The sequence below is a fragment of the Piliocolobus tephrosceles genome, chromosome 11, assembly GCF_002776525.5.
Source record: "Piliocolobus tephrosceles isolate RC106 chromosome 11, ASM277652v3, whole genome shotgun sequence".
Classification (NCBI taxonomy): domain Eukaryota; kingdom Metazoa; phylum Chordata; class Mammalia; order Primates; family Cercopithecidae; genus Piliocolobus; species Piliocolobus tephrosceles.
The window spans coordinates 16,542,760-16,565,680 of record NC_045444.1 but is presented as its reverse complement, the minus strand read 5'-3'; the positions used below and the strand labels follow the sequence as shown (position 1 = coordinate 16,565,680).

Below are 22,921 nucleotides of genomic sequence, written 5' to 3'. Positions count from 1 at the left end.
TTTCTGTAGAGACAGTTTTTGTTTTGTTTTGTTTTGAGTCTTGCTGTGTTGCCCAGGCTGGAATGCATTGGCATGATTATGGCTCACTACAACCTCTGTCTCCCAGGTTCAAGCTATTCTCCTGCCTCAGCCTCCGGAGTAGCTGGGAACATAGGGGGCCACCACCACACCCAGCTGATTTTCATATTTTCAGTAGAGACAGGGTTTCATTATGTTGGCCAGGCTGGTCTCAAATTCCTGACATCATGATCTGCTCACCTCGGCCTCCCAAAGTGCAGGGATTATAAGCGTGAGCCACCATGCCCAGCTGAGACAGTTCCATTTTAATACATTTTCAAATATGGAGATAAGAGTCTACAAATCCTATAAAACTAGCAAAGGCCTTTGATAGAGTAGCCTTGACATACGTGGAACTTAGAGACCCTTTTTGATATTCTTCCAAAAGCAAATGTTCTGAACTGTGGTGGCTTTTCTCGTGTAACTGCAGAGGAAAGATTGGGTGGAAAGGGTCGATTTCATAATGTAAAGGTGATCAGATTTTGATAGAAGAGAGGTCAGCAAGCTACAGCCCTGGGCCAAATGTGGCCCACTGTCTGTGCTATGATTGAGTTGTGTCCACAATTCATGGATTGCAGTCCTAATCCCCAATGTGATGGTATTTGGAGGGGGGGCCTTGGGAGATAATTAAGGTTAGATGAGGTCATGAGAACAAGGCCCTGGCCTGATGGGAACAGGGTCTTTATAAAATAGGGAGATTCACCTGGATAGAGGGGGGAGCTCGCTCTCTGTGCACACACAGAGGAAAGGCCATGTGAGGACACAGACAGAAGGGGTCACCCACAAGCTAGGAAGAGAGCCTTCACCAGAAACCAAATTTCCTGGAACCTCGATTTTTAACTTGCAGTCTCCCGAACCATGAGAAAATTCATTTCTGTTGTTTAAGCCACACAGTCTGTGGTATTTTGGTATGCCAGCCTATGCAGACTAATAAAGTGTTTTTCTGTAAATAAAGTTTTAGTGCAATAGCCACACCCATTTGTTTATGTACTGTCCATGGCTGCTTCTATCATACAGTATCAAAAATCCAGATATTGGATTCTGACAGAGCCTTTGGCTTACAAAGACCAAAATCTTTGCTGTCTAGTCCTTCACAGAAAAAGTGTGCCCACCCTTGGAATAGAAATGTACCGTATACACTATAGATTTTGAACATGAAAAGCCACCCCAGTGGGATATTAAAGGGCCAAAGGGGGGAAACCGTCTTAGTGTGCAGTAGTCCAACTAGCAATGTCACATGCAGGAGTGTCCTGGACTTCTCACCTGGTCACCCCACCTGTGAGCTCAATCGTGTACAACGAACAGATATGCCCTTGACAGTTGAGTCCTTGGAGGGCAGGTACATAGGGGAAGCCTGTCCTCTAAGGGGGCTGATAGAACAGGTCAGCTTTGACAATGGGGTTAGAAAGGAAATGAGTGTGAAGACGACAGAGCCTGGGAAGCAATGAAGAGGAAACGGACTCATCTCTCCCTCTTCTTAGCAGTGGATCCTCAGAGGGTGTTCGGAGGCTTCCCCAAGTCCCAGCCACAGAACGGGAACCAGGTTGTAATGTATAATGAAATCTTTGCTGTTAGAAAAAATACTTCTCCTTGGATAAATTAAAACTTACAGTTACAGCCTGGATGTGCTCTCTCCCTCCCCAGTGCAATAATTTGGAAGTTGAGGCGACCAGTGTTAGATCCACCTGTAGGTGCTTCCAGGAATCTGTGTATTTAAGGAATGCCCAGGTAATTCTTCTGCAAGGAATGAATGCCTGGAAGGCCCCCCTTGAGCTTTCTTCCCTGGTGGGGTTCTAACACTGCGCCTCCCTGGGGCCTGGGTGCACCTTCACCAAGGGACTGCCTTTAGTGAAGTATGTGGCAAAGAACTTTGATGAAGAAGCCTTGTTTCCAAAAGGATGGCACCGCGTCAGTGATTCAGTACACTAAAGAGTTTTTGTACCTGTCTGCCACCAGACAGGTCAACCTTCAGGCTTCTAGGTCAGGATGCTGGCCCGGGAACCACGTTTTAACTCTCAGTAATGTGGAATTCCAAAGCTGAGACCACTGCTGTGCCAGACTTACCGCTAGCAAGGTTGTTGCAGGTGTTTTTTATTCAGCCCACTCAAGCTGTGGTGACCCAGCTGTGTGTTAGGAACAAACAGAAAGGACTGGATTCAAACAAAGAGAAAATACCATCGTTCTTCTTTCCCCCGTGTAATCAATAATTCAGCCCTCTAAAACAAGCCAGGTGCCTGATGAAGAGCTTGCTGCAAGGAGGAAGACAGGGGCCATTCAGAATCCACATCAGCTTCTAAAACTTCTTTCTTCCTCCCTCCTTCTGCCTCACCTCCTGGCTTGCCTCTGGTCTTCTTCCACCTGAATGCAAAACTAATGCATCTGCTAAGAAGTGGCCCAAATATAGTCCAAGAGGAACAAGGACAGAGTGTTTAAAGCTGTGGGGGAAAGCGGAGTCAGTAATTTTAAATGTCAGCAAATCAGTCTTTATTGACATTACCATCCCCTCTGAATTAAGTGACATGGTGTATATGAATTCAATCACAACTACTTGTATGAATGAAGGGCATGAGTCAGAAAATGCTCCATGAACCAACCCACATCGTGGATCTGATTCACTTGCTAGAGGCTTCGTATAATTCATAGCTTTAAAAATACGTGTGTTTATATGTGTATATATATGTGTGTGTTTTATATATATACACACACATACATATTTCACTTCACATTGTCAAATTGATCTTAAATGGTATGGAAACAATCATCTGAAGTTTTTCTATGACATTTATTATTAAATATAATGGACACTTGCTGAGCATTTACCAAGTTCCAAGCATTATTCTAAGTGTTAGGGATACAAAGACTTTCTAGCGACTGATATTTGGGGAGTTACTAACAGCAGAGTTTAGACAATGGGAAAACAGCAGAGTTTTGACAACAATCTGAACTAAGAATTTCCTTTGTGAAACTTCTCTAGTAATACTTAAGGTACCACCTTGTGTATGGACAAGGCTCCTAAAAGCCAATCCAATCAAAATATGTATCATTTACGACATGGAAAGTCATTTTCAGCGAAATGATTAGAAGGAGCATGACATGTGAAAACAGAAATCTTAAAGTCTTAAATCTGACTCTACAATCACCTTCTTTAAAAAAAATTATGAAATTATCATTGCAGTTAACTCTTGGGAAAGGTAAGAGTACAAAACTGTGAGATTGTTGTAAAACAATTACAACAGTTGATGAAATTCTAGTTCTTAGACTGATGGAGGATTTACAAGTGTTCCTTTTATGACTGTGCTTCATAACTCACATACATGTTATCAAATAATACATAACAAAAGAACCCCCCCGCCGGGGCTTTACTCCTATTAGTCCATTTAACATGGAAGGATCATTTCTAATGTCTGTAAAACAGGGAGAACACACAATGGCGCAGAAGTATTTTTGTGGCATTGATTTGGATGCATTTCAATCCACATTGATATTTAATTTCAATGCGTAGGATACAGAGGATCCAGTCTGTTTTTCCTTATTTCCATATCGACCTTTTCAACAGAACTCCTGAGAGTATAAATTCCTTTATAGTCTGATTTCTTGGGTCCCAGGGAATAGGTACAATGGCTACAGTGGAATGAACTGCCTGGGAAGGAACCTCAGTATTTTATTTATCCTTTCCTTCATTCCTTGGCATGCCCATCATTCACATCCAAATAAATAAGGCAGATTAATACGAATGACTTCCTCAGGGAGAACAATTTGTGGTGTTTTTAAAGCAAGCATGCATAGCCACCCATCTCAATCCGAGAGCCCCCCGAGGCCATCACCTCTCTAAAGACTTAAAGAGGATTAAAGTTTTAAACGCTGGGTGGCTTGATTAATTTGGTGATAGTGGGTGGTGTGTTCCACGGGCACACTCCTGGTCTGTGGATTAGAGCCGTGAGAAATGACTTGGCCTTGGCAGGACACATCTCTGCCCCTGCAGGGTGGAGCGGCTGGGAGCTGGTCCAAGCTGGGATTATCCGAGCCACGTTTGATGGACAGCCCTTCATCCACCAGTGGAGCCTTCTAGCTCTGGGTCTGCATCTGTGTTAACTAAGATCAGAGCCTCTCACGGTTCTGCCTTTGTCAACCAAGGCCTGGAGGTGAATTGTAGCTTTATGTAACCTCTGTTACCCAGGCGACACTAGCCTAGGGATAAAGTCCTACTCAAAATCAGTCAGAAAAGCACCTCCGGATCTCCTTCTAATAACCCGCTTTCCTTCTGTCGTCGTCTCCTTTTCCTCCCTTCATTTACTCATTGATTCCTTTGGTAAATACTTGTGTCGTTATGTGCCAGGCACTGTTCTGATTGCTGGAGCTTACATTCTATTAATAAAGACACATTAGTAAAATATGTAGTGTATTAGAAGCGATTAAGAGAAAAATCATGCAGGGAAGAAAGGAAGCATCTCTCATCTCTTTGGGGAAGTCTCCAAATGGTGTCCCTCCCCTGTTCTTGGTCATAACCTTCTCCTACCCTAACCCGGCAGTGGTGGTTTCTGAGGCCAGCCATGAGGGTTCAGGGAAACCGGGCCCATGTCCAGCTAGAACCCAGCCATCCCTTACTGCCCATGTTGCTGCTGCAGTTGTGCTGAACCGTGGTGTTCTTTGCCAAACCCATCTCATGTTTCAGAGATGTGTCATCGTGTTGTGGACCCCTGTCAAACAATTAAAAGTGGTTCCTGACTACCACCCAGCCCTAAAGGGACCACACTGTTTGGTGCATTGCCTCTGGACCTCCTGCCGTGGTATGACTTAGAGATGGCAACTCACACACTTAGGTGTGTGCACAGACAACCCCCTGCAGACACAGCACTGGAGCACGTATTGTATTGCTTTGTGGTTTCTTTCTTAAATGGTATACTTAACTATCATTCTGGAACTCTCATTGAGAACCTTCCAGATCAGAATAGAGCTCTGTACTTTTCTTTAACTGCTGCTTACCATGTATAGTATAAATGTACCTTTTTCCTATTAAGGATGTGAAAGTGTGTTTTGGTTTGAAGGTACATGGTGAGGAATGGTACTGTTGGATTTGTACATTTTGAATTATGGATCCTTCTGACTGCCCTTATGCCAGTCTCCGCTCCCACCAGCAGTCCATGACAGGGCCCTTGTTTTACTCACAGCTCCTCCTCCCTCAGGCTCAGACCTGATCTCATGGGGTCTGGGTTAAAGGAAAAGCAGAGAGAACCACAGGCACAAGTACCCCTGCCCTGTGACCCTGAGACTTGGGCTTTGGGGCAGCTCCTGGTGGCTCTTTTCTTCAGAGTGTCATTCCCTAGAGCCCTCTGGTGGACACAGCTAGGAAGGAACTTGTACTACACTGAGAAGGAAGCCATTTGAGGATGGTTCACTGGGGGTGTTTATTTACGTCATTTTAAAAATGATACTTTACTCTCATGGTTCTGATTTTAAATGGTAAGAAAGGGTCAAAAGTTTTTTCCCACTCCTCTCCTGTGGCCACGTAGAATCTCACACCAGAGACAACCAATATTATCTTTTTTGTGTATTCTTCCGTAAGTTTTTATGCATATGCATGCAAAATGTGTGTAATTTTTATTTTCCGCAATGGATGCATGTTATAGCACGGTAGGCAGTGTAGTATAATGGTTAAGAGTATAGATTACAGGCCGGGCGCGGTGCCTCAAGCCTGTAATCCCAGTACTTTGGGAGGCCGAGACGGGCGGATCACGAAGTCAAGAGATCGAGCCCACCCGTCTCTACTAAAAAATACCAAAAAAAAACTAGCCAGGCGAGGTGGCGGGCGCCTGTAGTCCCAGGTACTCGGAAGGCTGAGGCAGGAGAATGGCGTAAACCCGGGAGGCGGAGCTTGTAGTGAGCTGAGATCCAGCTACTGCACTCCAGTCTGGGCGACAGAGCGAGACTCCGTCTCAAAAAAAAAAAGTATAGATTATAAATCCAGATCTCCTGGGCTTAAATCCCAGCTCCACTACATATTACCTGAATGGCCCCTAAGCAAATTACATGCCCTATTTTTGCCTCAGTTTCCCCACTTGCAAAATGAGGATTACTGCTAGAGTTACTACAAACATTAAATGAGTTAATAGTCATAAAGCTCTTAAAACTGCATCTGAAGCATAGTTAGAGACTCTTTAAAAAAAAAAAAAAAAAAAAGAAGAAGAAGGGAGGGAGAGAAAACGAAGGAAGGAACTGTCCAGACATACTTTGCTTTGTTTTAAACTCAGTATCTTCTTCTGTGGCTTTGTGGAATTGCATTGTGCAGATAAGACTCTGGAATTTTACCAGTTCCCTGGTGATGGATAGAGTGATGGTCTATACTTTTGCCATGACACTATACTCTCCCATGAATAACCTTGTGTACATTTTGTATGTGTGTGAATAAAGTCTGTAGGATACATACATAAAAGTGGAATTGCAGGTCACAGAGTACATGCATTTGCAATGTTGATAGCTATTGCCACATTGTCTTCATGGAAATTATACCTATTTACCCTCCTAACCAACAATGTGGGAAAGGGCCTTTTTCTAAGACTCGTGAACACGGTGTTTATAATAAACTTTTAAATCTCTGCCCAAGTGATAAATAGTGACATCTCAGTGTAGTTGTAATTTGCATTCTTCTTATGATATGAGAGGGTCTCTTTTCCTGTGTTTCAAAGCTCTGTTTCTTTTTCTGTGAACTGTCTGTTCATTTGCTTTCTCTATTTTTCTAATGAGTTATTTATTCCTTACTGATTTATTATTTATTCCTTACAGATTTCTAGGACTTTTTTACATATTAAGGAAATCTGCTTTGTGATTGGAATTACAATTATTTTTTCAAATATTTCACTTGTTCTTTTATCCTACGTATAGGGATTTTATTAGGCAGAGTTTGTGTGTATATGTGTATGGTGTAATTTTTCAGTATTTTCTGTAATGGCTTCTGGGTGCTGTGTCATAGAATAACTTTTACAACTCTTACATAAAACTCCCAAGGTTCCAAAGTGTCGTTTAGTACTTTTGTGGGTTTCTTTCCCCCCAACATTTAAATCTTAGATCTACCTGGAATTTATCCTAAGCACGTGAATGATGGAACTGTTCAGGAGTTCTAAGTCCTCACTGGGCCCTCCCCGCCTGGCAGCATTCCTTATTTCCTTCCAGTGTGAGTCTTTATTCTACACCCCCCTCTTCCTTGGTGCCTCTGAGTCTCTCCTGTGGCTTTCTTCACCAGTTGCATCAGTGCAGGCAGCCATTGTGTCTAAACCCCAGGGGCATTTTCTTAAAGCTACCTAGCAGCCTGTGTGGTATTCAATCACGTGTTCCTTACAGGGCAGCTCTCAGCCTTCCCCAAAACCATCCCCGTGTGTCCCTGGACCTCCGTTCCCATGCCAGCCTGCCCGCTGAAGTGCCTACAATGAACCTGGACAGTTTTTCTTTATCTGAAGCTGTGGGAGAGGTGGCTTATTTCCACTTCTTTGCAGACTGCAAACATCAGCCTTTCCAAATATCAGTCCCTCTGCCCCAGCCTCACCACTCAGCCCCATCCCACCTCTCTCAAAGGAGGCACCGTGTTATTTCCACCACATGAATTTTCATCAAAAGGATAAGTAAAATGCCTTTGTTTTCTGAAAGCCCTCTTTAATCTCAAATTTCCCAATTTCTATTAGCGCAACAGCTCCTACCTGCTTCCTCTACCACTGTCCAGTTCAGAACTAGCATACTTTTTCTTCTTGAATGTCTCCAAAGTCAGCTCCTCCATACCCCGACACCAGCCAGTTGCCTGTCACTTACCTTGATGCCTGGGTCCACATTTCCTTTCATCTGGTTAGAAACCTCTTTAATCACATCCAGTCTCACCCAAAGCATCTCTTGTGCTAGTTTCCAGACTTAGACCTTAAGCAAGGGAGGCTCATAGGAGCGCACAGCTACCCTAAGCCTCATGGCCCTCATGCCTAGAAGTCTGATGGCCCTTGGGCCTCCTCAGGGTGCCTGGCCTGGAGCGGCCATCCTGGCAATGGACACACCTATCTGACCTCAGGTGTGTCTTTCTTTCTTCCCTCTTGGAGCATCTAATAAATGCCCCTTTTCTTATGGAGCTGTCAACCTTCCCCTTCAGAAAACCTCATTGTGGTGCCCTCAGTTCATGAACCACCAACTTGAGAGCTTGTACCTCTCCCGGGCGTGAACCCAGGAGGCTGAACTTTCAGTGAGCAGAGATGGTGCCACTTATGAAGATAAATGGTTTCTGATTAATGACATATGAGGGTCTCAGCAGCTGTCAAGATTATGGCTCTGTTAGTCCATCTCTTCATAATGACATACACTATGTATCCAACTAACCTACCTCATCACTGATCCTTAACCTTGCAAAGTTCGCCTTAAAAATAAGCTCCCAGCCATGTCACTGAATAAAAATGCAAATTGCAGAGTAGCATATAGGATGTGACACTGTTAACAAATGTGTGCCAACACACAGGCTTTATTTCTCCATGGGCATATATGTAAATGTACAGAAACCAGCCTGGAAGAAGGCATGCCACACTGATGACAGCATCTGCCTCCAGGGGAACACGGTGGAAGGCCTGGAACTGGCAGGGGTACTCAAGGGCCGTTTTCACACTACTGACTTTTTTTAAAGAGAAAAATATATTCAGTAAATTTTTTTTTTAAGTTTAAAAATTCACTTAAAGAAAAAAAACTTCATTGTAGAGGAAGTGGCAAATAAATGCCAGTTAGTGTTTTTCATACTTAGGAATAAAAAGAGTAGAATGATTTCCTAAAAAGGGCCATGGATGGCAAATGTTAGAGACTATGGGAAATCTATAAATGGGCAATGCCCTGAAGTGTATTCCTTAGAAATCAAACAGTGCCTCCCATACATAGATATAGGCATCCTCGGTAGCTCGGCTTTATCTTACCAGAGCAGCCACCTTCCAGGATTTTATCATGGTCTTAGAAAAGCAGTCCCTATAAACATGCAGTTAGAGGGGGAAACATGACATAAAATTGCACGTTTTCAGGTAAATCTAAAGTACTTCTTTACCTCCCGCTTGGAAGTTCTAGGCAGTTTCGTTCTTCACTGTTTCTACAGCACCCAAAGTGGCAGTTCTCAAGGAGGAGGGAGCCAAAACCAATACCACATCTGCAGGAAATGAGTGGGTAAGGAGACCCGGTTACTAGTAGGATGCTATATCCTTCCGCTGTGCAAGGCAGCAAACAGGATTAAGACCTGAATTCTAAGTCAGCTTTAGTATTAAATATTATCTGTCCAAAAAAAGTAATTCATTAATATAAAATAGCCACATATATGGCCGGGTGCAGTGGCTCACGCCTGTAATCCAGCACTTTGGGAGGCCGAGGTGGGCAGATCACGAGGTCAGGAGATCGAGACCATCCTGGCTAACGCGGTGAAACCCCATCTCTACTAAAAAAATACAAATTAGCCGATGTGGTGGTGGGTGTCTGTAGTCCCAGCTACCCGGGAGGCTGAGGCAGGAGAATGGTGTGAACCTGGGAGGCGGAGCTTGCAGTGAGCCGAGATGGCGCCACTGCATTACAGCCTGGGCAACAGAGCAAGACTTTTTTTTTTTTTTTAATAAAACACATACATACCCACACAACAAGAGCTATCTTCAGAGTAAAGCCCCCTCCCCCTAAAATATCCCCACCATTTTTGTGGTTAATTGGTAATCCAATTTGCTGCTATACAGTAACACAGTTTTGACAGCATGGAGCCAGAATGCTGGCTTCAAATCCCAGCTGCTCCACTTCCTGTGACCTCGGGCAAGTTACTAAATCTTTCTGGCCCTGAGGCTTCGCAGCTGTAAAATGGTAGTGATCATGAGGGCCTCCCTCGTAGGGTTGCTTGGGGTAGTGAAGAAGCTGACACACTACAGCTGTCTGAATAGTGCCTGGGAGACAGGAAAGCCCTTAAATAAGTTCAGCTAGTATTATTTGAATTGAGTAAACTTCCACCTTTAAGAAATCAAATGATTAAGACACCCTAATTTGATGACTATACTGCAGCTTGACAGGCCACACATGCTCCTTGAGACAGCGCGCCCCCCCCCCCCCCCCGGGGCCCCCCCCCCCCCCCCCCCCCCCAAAGTCGTCTTGGGAAGCTCCTTTTTGCACCCAGCGTGTATCACTGAGTGCTAGCTGCGTGGTGCTGGCTTGGCAGATGGCCATGTGTCCTGAGGGCAGAGCGTCTGAGAATTAAGACTGTGAGGGACACACAGCCCGGTGCCCCTTCAGTAGGAATATATTTATTCTCCTTGGGGATTTGGTCTGTCTTCACAGAACCCCAGGATTTCATCAACACATAGTTGAGAGCCATCCCTCTGTGGCTGTTTATAATGCAATAACAGAGATAAGATCTAGAAAACTCTTGTACACAATGTGAACTCTGACTTACACAGACCTGCATTTTAACAGCTCTTTATTCACTGGTATTGGCATCTCAAATAGCTTTTGGAACAGTTTGGTTAAAACTAATGAAATAGTGCCTGTCTCTTTCACCATCTATCTTGTGTGTTTTGAGTATCAGTGAGATAATCAGAAGCACCTCCCTGGCCCTCACCAAGTTTCTGGGCTGGGGGAGGAGTAAAGAAGAGCCGTCCATTTGGATTTGGACAGAGAGGGACAGGTACCCTTTTTGCCAGTGCACATTAACTCAGCTCCTTTGGGTCTGTGTTGCAGGGATCATGTACCGCAAATCCTGTGCATCATCAGCGGCTTGTCTCATCGCCTCCGCCGGGTACCAGTCCTTCTGCTCGCCGGGGAAACTGAACTCAGTGTGCATCAGCTGCTGCAACACCCCTCTTTGCAACGGGCCAAGGCCCAAGAAAAGGGGAAGTTCTGCCTCGGCCCTCAGGCCAGGGCTCCTCACCACAATCCTGCTCCTCAAATTAGCCCTCTTCTCCGCACACTGCTGAAGCTGAAGGAGATGTCACCCCCTCCTGCATTGTTCTTCCAGCCCTCGCCCCCAACCCCCCACCTCCCTGAGTTTCTTCTGGGTGTCCTCTTATTCTGGGTGGGGAGCGGGAGTCCATGTTCTTTGTTCCTGTGCAAATAATGAGGCAGTGTAAAGCATTCTGAATAAATTCAGTCGTCTGGCTGAATTTTCAGTATGTACTTCAAGGAAGGAGGTGGAGTGAAAGTTCACCCCCATGTCTGTGTAACCAGAGTCAAGGCCATGCCGGCAGAGTCAGCCCTTAGAAGTCACTGAGGTGGGCATCTGCCTTTTGCAAAGCCTCCAGTGTCCATTCCATCCCCGATGGGGCCATCGTTTGAGACTGCAGAGAGAGGGGGACGTTTTCTTGGGGGAGGAGGGCCGGTTCCCACTGAAGGCTCCCTCGCTTGACATTCAAACTTCATGCTCCTGAAAGCCATTCTCTGCAGCAGAATTGGCTGGTTTCGCGCCTGAGTTGGGCTCTAGTGACTTGAGACTCAATGGCTGGGACTGAGACTGGGGTTCGGCCTCACTCTGAAAAGTGCTTAAGAAAACCTTCTTAGTTCTCCTTGCAGAGGACTGGCGCCAAGAAGCGACGAAGAGCAGCGGGCGCTGCACAAAGCGGGCGCTGTCCGTGGAGGAGTGCGCGTGGGCGCGCAGGCGCTTCTCGTGGTTGGCGTGCAGCAGCGACAGGCGGCAGCACAGCACCTGCACGAACACCCGCCGAAACTGCTGCGAGGACACCGTGTACAGGAGCGGGTTGATGACCGAGCTGAGGTAGAAGAACGTGTCTGAGAAGGGGAGGAGGATCATGTACGCCCGGAAGTAGGACCTCGTCCAGTCGTGCTTGGGTTTGGCTGCAGCCATGATCCTCCGAATCTGGTTGGGCATCCAGCATACGGCCAATGTCACAACAATCAGCCCTGGGCAGACACGAGCAGGAGGGAGAGACAGAAAAGAGAAAAATACAGCATGAGAACACAGTAAATAAATAAATAAAACCATAAAATATTTAGCCCCTCTGTTCTGTGCTTACTGGCCAGGAAATGGTACCAATTTTTTCAGTGTCAGACTTGACAGCTTTTGCCACAAGCGAAAGAGAATTTAACACTGTTTCAAACCCGGGGGAGTTGACTGTGTTAAAGACCATTAAATACTTTAGACAGTGTATTTATACCGGTTGATGTCTGTTAATTTTTTTAAAATGTTTTCATTGGTGTTTGTGTATCCAGAAAGCATTTTATGCTATCCATAAATCTAGTTTTGTCTTTTTGTCTTAAAGAAAAAGATGTATACATGCAGTATAGCTGCATTAGATAAAGCAATGTTTGTATTTTAAAGGATGTCCGCACAAAGACGATCCTAGTGATATTTTTAAATCTAATGGAAGTAGTGTCCCTTTGGCAACAAAGCAGCATGTTTAATTACACCGGTTTTGCATTCGGTTTCAGGGAGGCAAAATCAGGAATAGCCTGTCACCAAGAATGTTTTCTGGACATATACATGCTAGGTATGCACACCTATAACCATGATGCTCTTATCTGCAACAGCACATGTGTTTCTTTCAGACACTTTTAGATTCATCATCTCTTCCACCCTCGTGGGGAAAAAGAATTATTCAGAGATGGATTATTCAGAGATGGCAAATATAAAACTTCCTTCAAGTTCAGCCGTAACATGTTCCCTTCCTTGGCAGCTCTGAGCTGTGCTGTCAGCAGCCCAGAAGAAATCAGGCCCTAGAGAAGAGACCACGCCAAGGCCCCTTCTGTAGATCAAATGTTTACTGCATGTACATTTGTTTGCATGTCCACATGTTTGTATTCCAACTTATGCAACCACCACTAGTTCTGCAATTCTGACAGCGATAAAGATGCTACACAGACCACAAACAACTGAAATCACAGGTTTCTTGAGAGTTTAGCTACAGTGACAAAAAAAGAAAGAAAAAAGGAAGATCAGGGTATCTGCGGAGCATTTGCTCTTTTTGTAAGAAGCCAAGACACCCAGAATAAATTCCCCTGTAGAGAACTGCTATGTTAAAGCAGGATTTGCATTTTCAGAAATGCTTCCTTCCTCTATTTCAATCGTAGTAAGAAACATTTACTCACATTTTCAATCCTCTGATTTTCTAGGAAACCATAGGGAAGTGACAGACAGTTGGCGATGAATGCTTCCTGCCTATGACCCATGGTAAATTTTTTTTAATAAATGGGGGCCAGACATGGTGGTACATGCCTGATATCTCAGCACTTTGGGAGGCCAAGGCAGAAGAATCACTTAAGCCTAGAAGTTTGAGACCCACCTAGGCAACATAGCAAGACCCCATCTCTACAAAAAAAAAAAAAAAAAATAGAAAAACTTAACCAGGCATGGTGGTACATACACACCTCTGGTCTCAGATACTTGTGGGGCTGAGGTGGGAGGATCACTTGAGCCCGGGAGGTCAAGGCTACAGTGAGACATGAATGTGCCACTGCACTCTAGCCTGGCTGACAGAGTAAAATTCTGTCTCGATAAGCCAATAAATGCTCCAGGAACAAACGGCCACATTCACACATCCAGAATTGAGCCTCCTGTATGCACTGGCCTGGGTATTCGTTGCCTGCTGTTGGAGGGGATCCTAGCTGTGTTCAAATCCTCCACAAATCCATATGTGAGCAAGGAAAGCCTTGGAAACTCCTCCTTCGTTAATTTCCACAGGTTTCTCCTGTCAACTCCCAGTCTAAACTTTGAAATATAAACCAATTTGTTTATTTTTTTCTTTGAGTTTGCTATCCTGAGAACATACAGTAAATCTAAAACTACAATAGGTGAGGTAACATATTGATCTGATGAAAAAATGGTGAAAAAAATACCACCTTAATTCAAGAGTTTATTCTGAATCACCTAGTTACAGGTGCTGGATAGGAACAACAACAACAAAACGTATTTCTGATTTTAAAAAAATGAGTAAGAAATCAGGGACTTTTCCCCCCCCCACTTATTTGAGGAGTACAGGTGCCCCCAGCCACCTGTGCTATTCCAAATTTATCTTAAGTTCCTGCTCCTTGTTTGCATCTCATCCAGCTCTGACTGAGAGGCTCATCTCATTAATTCTGAAGGAACTAGGAAAAAGACCATACCTGAGGAAGCCACATATTTTGACAAAGTTTGCATATTTTTTTTCCTCTTCCCTGTCACTGTATTTCAGAGAACATCTACAACCATCTTCATCTGAGGAGTTATTGGCCAGAATATGGAAATTGAGTGCCATTTTAGATCTGAACGGTGCTATACCGTGGGAGGTTGTACTTCAGGCGGTGAGAATCTAGAAAGGCGACGAGAAACACCTTGTACTAACCACGAGCTGAACATAGCACAGCTTTTAAAGCCAACAGACAAAGGCAGTGAGAAGAGAAGGCAGGCTTGTGAAACAAGGGGAGAGAATGATAACATCGCTTTTCTTCTGTCCTGTCTTTGCTCCTCGTTCTCTTGATCTCTTATTTATATGACCCTTACTCTTCTGACAGCTTCCCACATGCACTGGTCTGGTGACAATTGTCCTTTGCTGATCATCCCATCAAAAGCAGCAGAGTTCAGTAAAAAGCAAGACGCAGCCTCCAGGTACAAGGCAAAGGGCAGGGATAGATAGTTGTGGCGTGGTTTGTAGCCAGGATAAAATTCCTGCTCTGAAGTCAAAAATGAGCTAAAGTAACTAAGTGGGAAGAAGCTCAGCGTGAACAAATCTAACAACAAACCAACTCAGAGTCGCAATGATGAGGCAAAGATGGGGAAGTTCGGTTTTCTGGGCATAAAAGTAGGTAGATATAATAGCAAGGACAAACTTGTAGAACAAGAGCGACAAAGACCTGAATTAGAAATGGAGACAGATTTTCACATTGTGCACCAGATGGGTGTTTTGATACAACCTACAAAAATGCAGAATATTTATTACTGAGTTTTTCCTATGCCAGTTTCTGTGCTAAGCACTCTGCTAATTTCCCATGCATTTCTCACTCCTGACAACAACCTGGAGAGCTTTGACCTGGTGAGGTGAAAGTAGTTATTCTCTTAATTTAACAAATGAGGGACTGTAGGCTCAGAGAAAGTTAGTTGCCCAAGTGCAATAGCTAGGACCCATCCTTGCCAGACTCCAAAATCCATGCTATATATTTTTTCCCAAAACACAATATTGTCTGCTCTTCATACTTTCAGCTTGAAAAATCCAGAAACACAAGCAAGAAAGTAAACACCACAAGTCCACCATGTAAAATGGATACAGTACAGTGCTGTCCACTGAAAATATAGAATGTGAGCCATATATGTAGTTTTAAATTTTCTAGGAGACACATTCAAAGAGAAAAAGAGGTGGGTGAAATCAATTTTAATACTATTTAATCTGATACACACCCAAATTATTTCACAGGTAATTTCAACATGCAATCAATGTAAAAATTATTGATGAAATGTCTTACATTTTTTAACACTAAGTCATTGAAACCCAGTATAGCTTTTACTCATACAGTATGCCTCAGTTGGGAACAGACACACGTGGCTAGTGTCTACAGTATTGGACATCCACTGGAAGAATCCTTCGTAGCCCCTCCCCAGAGTAGCAAGACTCTCCCTTTTCCCATTCCCCCAACCGTCCCTTTAACAACCACATCCCAGACAGTCATATCAAACCAAGAAAGCTCCCACATAGCCTGTATTTATTACACTACAATGCAACCAATGCTGAATTAAATTTCTGAGCATGCATTCTCAGCTATAGTGAGAAACAGGTTTAGCCAGTCTTTTCCTAGAAAGCCTTCCATAGAAGGGAACTCTAAATCATTTAAAACCTAAATAATCCTGAAAGCACAAGGATGTATTTTGCATTTCTCATTCTAAACTCTGCCTAGCTATCCTAGGATAATGCAGATCATGCCAACTACTTGGCAGGGCTGTTGGGATAAACTTCCCCTACCTCAACTGGAGGTGGGAAAAATGGCTGGCGCTTTTCTTCCTGTGTTTTGAAAGACAGTTTTGCTCTAGGAAAATGGAGCATTAGGCATAGAGGTACAGCCGATGACAAATGTGAGGTATGTGCCAGTGAGCACTGTAACGGAGGTGAGCCTCTCAGGGGAAGAAAACCAAATTTGCCCCCTTGTAAAATTTGTCATTTTATAATGACAAGTAATTGCTTATTTTTACATTAAAAAAAAGTTTGCTGTTCTAGATGATACACTGTTGAGAATACATACTGCATCCCAAAGTAACTTTCTATTCTGGCAGTTTACGATTGGTTCAACTCTAGCCCAGCTACCCTGTGGCTAAGACAAAGCTTTATGTCTTACTCACGCCCTAATAGAGTGTATTGAAGATTTGACTGAATGCATGGTTGGCTGCAATCAATATGGATTTGTATATTAGACCTGGAGAAACTCTGTAATTCTTTGGTCGGTGTGGTGTAATGTACAGACCACAGTTAAGTAACTTGAGCGTGAACTTGAATGAAGATCAGTGAACTGAACCCACTCATGTAAAGCAGGTAAACTGTTTTAACTGAATTCCTGATAGATCTGTATTACACTCCAGACAGCCTTGCACTCTGGGTTATGAAATACCTTATCTGGTTTTCCACATAAAGTACTTTCATTTTTCCTCCTTGATCACTACACTAAAATGACAAGAGCCATTAGATGATGACACAGATTCATTCTTGGCAGAGTAACGTTGTTTAAAAAACAGAAGTAATGCAGATGTCTACCGCCACCCTGAACTGAAGGCTGACATTTCAACAGCATTAGAGGCAGTCTGCTTGGTTTCATCTTAAGAAGTGCATTCAGCTCTGCGGCCTGGGACAGGGTGGCATTGATGTATCTGACACCTTGCTCTATTTTCTCCCCTCTAACCTTTAAAGTCAAAGTAACTTCTAGTGTGTTCCCCAGAATTCCATCTTAGAGTCATTAGAGAGCAGGAGAGCAAGAGGAGACCTTGAGACCAGCCTTGTAACTCCCTTGTCTTACACATGGGCAAACTGAGGTTAAGTGATTTGCCCAAGATCTCCTGGGGTCAGGGTGGCCATACTACTTAGAACACTGGATTCTACCCTCGAGTGTTAAGCAAGTCCATTTTTTTAACTGCAATTTTAGGGTTTTTTTCCAGCCTTAGACTCAAGCGCTGACCATTCACAGCATGGGATGCAGCAAGTGGCAGGTCTATACAACACATTTTCTATGCACTGTCTTGCTTCAGTTTTAGAACCAGGTCCTCCAAGGACAGGCATTTGGCAAAACTCTGGAGAACATGTTTCCTGCCAAAGGAAGGTAAAGTCCCAGCCCAAAGGAGCCAAAGAAGATTAAAACAAAATATTACTTCAGGTCATGACTTGGTGACCTAGCCTACAATGACTCCATCTGTCTATCATCTCTCTTCTATCCATTCATCCGTCCATCCATCTTACATAAGTACCAACTAAAAATGGATACTTACCTCTCATTAAGCACAAAATTTCTGGAAAGTTGATCGCCTCCCAAGCAAAGATATTTTGTGTAATTTAAATAAATTCCAAATACTAACTTTTCTGCCTACTGTTGGAGTCCCATTTTACAGAATCATTGAAGTCTTGAGGATGCAGGGGTATGTTGATGATGATTCAGGATTTCTGGGATTATTATGCCTGCTCTGCCTTCCTCCTGCCTGTTCCTGCCTGTATTTTTCAATTTCTCTCTAATCCTGACCCTAGTGAGCAGGGTTAGACATCTCCACCTCCCCACCAGCCCCCAGCCCCCTCTTATCCCCCGATTCAAGTTCTCTGTATTTTGCTTATTTAGTTGGCAATTGCTTCTTGATGGCTGGGGCCTATTAAGGATCCTGTCCTAGGTACTGATGACACAAAACTGAGCTGGACAAAGTGGCCACAGCCTGGTTTATCTAAGGGCTAGGAGAATGGTCTGAGCCAAACAGCACTGCAGCAACAAGAAGAGCTGGATGAACATTCCCACAGGCAAGAACATTCACACGGACAGTTAAGGAGAATAAGAGCCTGGGAAAGGGCATCACCAGCAGAGACACGGCATGAGCAGGGGATGGAGAAACACAAAGGCAGCTTACCTTCTGTGAGCTGCAAGGCTCAGTATGGTTGCAACAAAGGAGTGGGCGGGGACAGTGGGAAACCAGCATGGTTAAGGGAGCACTCCATCAGGCTTTGTGGACAATAAATTAACTTGCATGTAGTAGGGTGAGGAGCATCTGCTTGTCAACTGACATTTAAATAGCAGTTACCAGTGGAAAGCAAGCATATGGTTAGTTGAACGAAGAGCCAGAAAGAGACAAATACATCCAATAAAAGATTTTAGCACTTTCTCAATTTATATGATGTTAGTGTTTGCAATCTGCTTCTGCAAGCCAGCTGAGATGTTGATCTCACTCACTGACCTTGTCTGACCTAAGGCCTCCAAATCAGCACCAACCTTGATTTAGTCTTTAACTGCTGAGACAGAGTTCTCAAAGGAGGGTTCCCTGGAACAGCAGCATCAGCACCACCTGGGAACTTCTTAGACAGGCAAATTCTCAGGCTCCAACCCAGATCTCCTGAACCAGAGACTCTGAGGGTGAGGCCCATGATCTGGGGTAAACAAGCCCTCTGTTGACTCGGCTGCTCACACAAGTTGGAGAACACTGGTCTAAGAGAAGCATACATTGAGATGGAGCCCCTGGCTCAGTGGGCACTGGTAGGGGCCCTAGCACTGTCACTGAAGCCTTTGAAGCATCATGTTTTCATCAGTGTCTACAGTCAGAACAGACGGTAGCTACAAACTCCCTCCCTCTGGTTCCACTCCTAGGCAACTGTCCTGGCAGTCCCACTCACTTCCACGCACAGCCCTTCCCCATCCTGTCTCCTTTCTCCGTCTCCTTTTTCCTTTCCCTCCCTCTTGTTTTTCCCCACCTTTCCTTTTTGGCTTCCATTTCTCCTCTTTCTGTACATGTTTCTCCAGTATGTAAAGCAGTGGCATCTCTTTTCCACTTTTTCCCTCTTGCTCCCTACCCATCTTTGTTCAAGATCACCACAAATCAAGCCATGCACAGCCATTCCCAGCCCACACCTCTCCCCTCCCATTATTTATTCGGATCATCTTGAGAAGGCAATTGGGTCAGCTGCAAGCAAGTTCCTTAATAGCTAACAGGGAGGTGGCAGAGAAGGCAGTCTCCACCCGTTGCCGAGTTTGTCAAAGGAGGCAGAGAGGCACTGGGAGCTGCATGGATGGGATGCAGTTGACCACGGACTGACTGCACCTTCCCTGAGAGCTAAATCCGGGTACCATGTCCTCTGACATGGTCTAACTCCAAGCTAGGACTTTCCTGGAAACCTTGCAATCACTTTTCCAGTGACCTGCAGCTCGGAGGTCTTTGTTTACGCCCTCGGTCCTATTGAGGAATTTCCTATAGGCGAAGACAGAAGAACTGTTGGGATTTGGTTTTAGAAAGGCACAGGCCACAACTTCAAAATGATGTAAATGCCGCAGATGGCTGCCTCTGTCCATGAAGACAGAAGGTTTGATGTTTCATCCTTGTTCCAGCCGTTTGATGGAGCCCAGGAAAGAACCCTCTCTCCAGTGCAACTCCATCTACCACGTTGAGGACAGAGGCCTCTGAAATGTGCCACAGAAGCCAGATTCCAAATGGGCTGCAATTTGCTAAGCATTACAGCTATTTCATTCTGCTCTACAAGCTTCAGTACAAGAAGAAAAAACTATCAATCACTACCATAACAAACACATATTTCTAAAATAAACCCTCCTGTCTGGAAACTGTAGGACAGACACTTGCACTCAAAGTAAATGGCATTTAGGGTCATCGTTGTGGTTTAGTGCTCCTGTACCTTTATGATATGTGATAAATGATCACCTGGAATCTGCTAAATAAATATTTTGCTATGTAGATCTCAACTGTAAGTAGCTGTGTGACTTTCTACGCAATCTATTCTCAATCCGCTGATAGTAAGTCCTCAAATGTGGTGTAGCTACATAAACCTGTAGCTATCTCTCAGCCTGGCAGGTGAAGCCAAATGCTTCTTCCCCAGTAACGCACAGCACAGGAGTGGGTGGTGATAATGAGGGGCATGACGTCCTCCAAGCCCACCGGGGAAGCTGCAGAGCATGTAATGCAGACGCTTGCAGCTGGGGCAACCAAAACAGCGAGTCGATGCATACCACACGGGCACTAGCCACGCCACTTATAAACACTGATTAACAGCTGAAAGGCTGCACTTTTAATAGAATTCAGCTCCCTATAAATAGTAGAGAATTAAAACTCTAGAATGCTGGCACTGAAAAGACCTCAGAGTTTAGTCTACTGATGAGCTAGCAGAATCTCCAGAAAAGGGGAATGAAGTGCCCAAATTCACACAGCCCATGAGTCCAAACATGGGGCTTCCCAGGCAGGTGCTGTCTGCACTGGCCCAGCTCCCTTTAGAGCCTGGTGACATCATGCAGTCCTCAGATGAAGCCAGCCAGTGCACTCAGCCAAGCCTCTGCTGCGTGGGCATTTCAGGAGTGTGGAGAAAAACAAGCATGCCTACAGACCCTGCTTTCCCACTGTCTCCTTTCCTGAAGTCACTGAGTGGGCTCCCAGACCCTGGTAGGGCCAGCCCCCAAAGCCTGTGACTGAGGCAGAGGAGTGGCTAGCCAGGGCCTGGGCTTTCAACCCAGCCTGGGGAGGCCCAGCATGGGTGGAGCACAGAGCTAAGAGTTTCCTCCAGGGGAGTCTTTTTTACAGCTGACCCGGCCCAGAAGAGAGAATGAGGTGTGAGCTAGGAGATAATATTGACCTAGGTCACCCAAAGGTAAAACCAGACACCAGCTAACACTTCTTGTTACTGCTACAGAATTAGCAACAAGGACTAAAGGCAGGAAAGCAGTTTCTGTCCACCCTCATCCAGAGATGGGGTGTACTCATCAACTCAGGCTGCCATAACAAAATACTGCAGACTGAATGGGATAAACAACAGAAATTTATTCCTCCTGGTTGTAGAGGCTGGGAAGTCCCAGATCAATGTGTCAGCTGATTTGGTGCTGGGTGAGGGCTGTCTTCCTGACTTGCAGATAACCACCATCTCTCTGCATTCCCCCACATGGCAGAAGTAAGGGCATAGAGGTGGGGAGAAACTCTCTTCCTTGTTCTTTTATGTTCCCTCGTCCTATTCAGGGTCCCACCTTATGACCTCAACTAAACTTAAACAGCTCCTAAAAGCCTCATCTCCAAATACAGTCAGATTTGGGGTTAGGGCTTCAACATATGACTTGAGAGGGACACAGTACAGTCCACAGCATAGGCTGGCACTCTTCTATGCCCCAGCCCCCATGACCTGCTAGACTCCCTCCCCCATCTCTTTTCTTTAGCCTTCATGCCTCTGCACATGTTGCTCTTTTACTGAGACCACACCCTCCTCCATCCCCTGCTTTTCCTCCTTCTCTCTTCCTTCCTCCCTATTCCTCTCACACCAATTGCCCACACTTAGTCCAGAAGTTTCTGCTTACATGTCACTCCTTCCAGGGAGCCTTCCTTGACTTCACAAGTCTACATCAAGTTCCCTTCCATGAGTTCACCAAGAATTTTCGTTCCCACCCACATCCTCATAACACTGCAGTGTAAACTAGACCAGAAATTCAAGGAGGGCAAGATGCTCCATCTTCACTGTGGTATTCTCAAAGCATAACAGAAAACTTTTATATAAGTAGCTGCTCAATAAATGTTTGCAGGAGGGAAAGAGAGTTCCAGGTGAGGGGCTCTCGTAAAGGTCTATGGAATCCATTTGAAGCCAGCTTCTCTGTCCAAAGAGGTCAGTATTAGCCCTCCAAGCGTGGGGCCTAGTGCCTGGCTCATTTCCATCTCTGTACTTAGAGGAAGAAAAGGAGAGGAGAATGGAGAGAAGGGATCACTTTCTCATCCAAACAAGACCAGCACCCTCAGCCCTAAAGGAGAACTAGACAGAGGTTGAGGAGTCTTGGATTCTGACAACTACCTTCAAAAGGCAGGCGACTTTAACCTGAAGCTCCCTTTGCTGCTGATTAATCCTGAGTTCTCTATACTAAAAACTCATTTTTTGTCTGTTTCTTTCTAAGATGGCCCTATGGGGTACAGAGTACATACGCAGGTCAACGGGTGTAGCAGGACACAGAAAACTCCATTTACCAAAGACATATCAGAGGACGTTCACTTATGCCAAAATAGTTCACCCTTGTCAGAGAAGCTGCAGGACAAGACCTAGAGCATAAGGCTGGGGTCTGCTGCCAAAGAAGGAAATGTGTAGACAAATAATAAAGTACTTAGAAGGATGTGTGCAGAAGCATGGAGGCCATTTTGACACTCTATGCTGTGTGGCCTCAGGGAAAAAAATCTGACAATTATAACCCTCAATTTCCATCTGGGTACAACTGGGTTGTCACAGGAAGGAATTTGGGAAGGACAAAACATGAACATGGCCAGTATTGACTCCCCTCTCTCCCTATGCCTACCACAGATTTCCCGACAAAGGATTCCTTGGACACCTCCAAGGAATTCCACCCAGCATGAAGATGCTCAGCCTTCCTCTCTAAAATTCAGACTCCGCGGACTTCTGATCTGCAAATGGAGATAACATTATCTGCTGGCTGTGAGGATCAAAGGAGACACTGGAGGGATAGTGCTGACCACAGTGACTGCTGTCAGAAAAGAGCCACTGTCAGTTATGACCATGTCACCTCTGGAATCATCTCCACCTCTACCAGTACCATCACCATCACCACCACCTTTCCTACCTCCACCTCTATCACCATACCACTGCTCCTACTATGGCCACCATCATCATCACCTCTATCCACAAACACCAACACCACCGCCACTACTGCCACCCCCACCACCATCACCTCCACCTCTACCACCAACACTGCTTCCACCACCATC

The 22,921-nt window shown here is 44.9% G+C and overlaps 2 protein-coding genes across 6 annotated transcripts in view; one reads left to right on the top strand and one right to left on the bottom strand.

Moving 5' to 3' along the window:
- Positions 1-12,184, top strand: part of LYPD1 (LY6/PLAUR domain containing 1) — a 32,043-nt gene extending 19,859 nt beyond the window's left edge. For 4 of the 5 annotated variants that reach the window (XM_023195913.2, XM_023195911.2, XM_023195912.2 and 1 more), the window contains one exon: positions 10,762-12,184. In XM_023195913.2, coding sequence (XP_023051681.1) covers positions 10,762-10,997 — 236 coding nt within the window. In that variant the 3' untranslated portion in view covers positions 10,998-12,184. The remainder of the gene's footprint in view (positions 1-10,761) is intronic. The other variant, XM_023195909.2, reaches the window with a different exon arrangement.
- The window catches only part of GPR39 (G protein-coupled receptor 39), a 240,398-nt gene continuing 227,963 nt past the window's right edge, over positions 10,487-22,921 (bottom strand). The window contains exon 2 of the mRNA XM_023195908.1: positions 10,487-11,937. Coding sequence (XP_023051676.1) covers positions 11,429-11,937 — 509 coding nt within the window. The 3' untranslated portion in view covers positions 10,487-11,428. The remainder of the gene's footprint in view (positions 11,938-22,921) is intronic.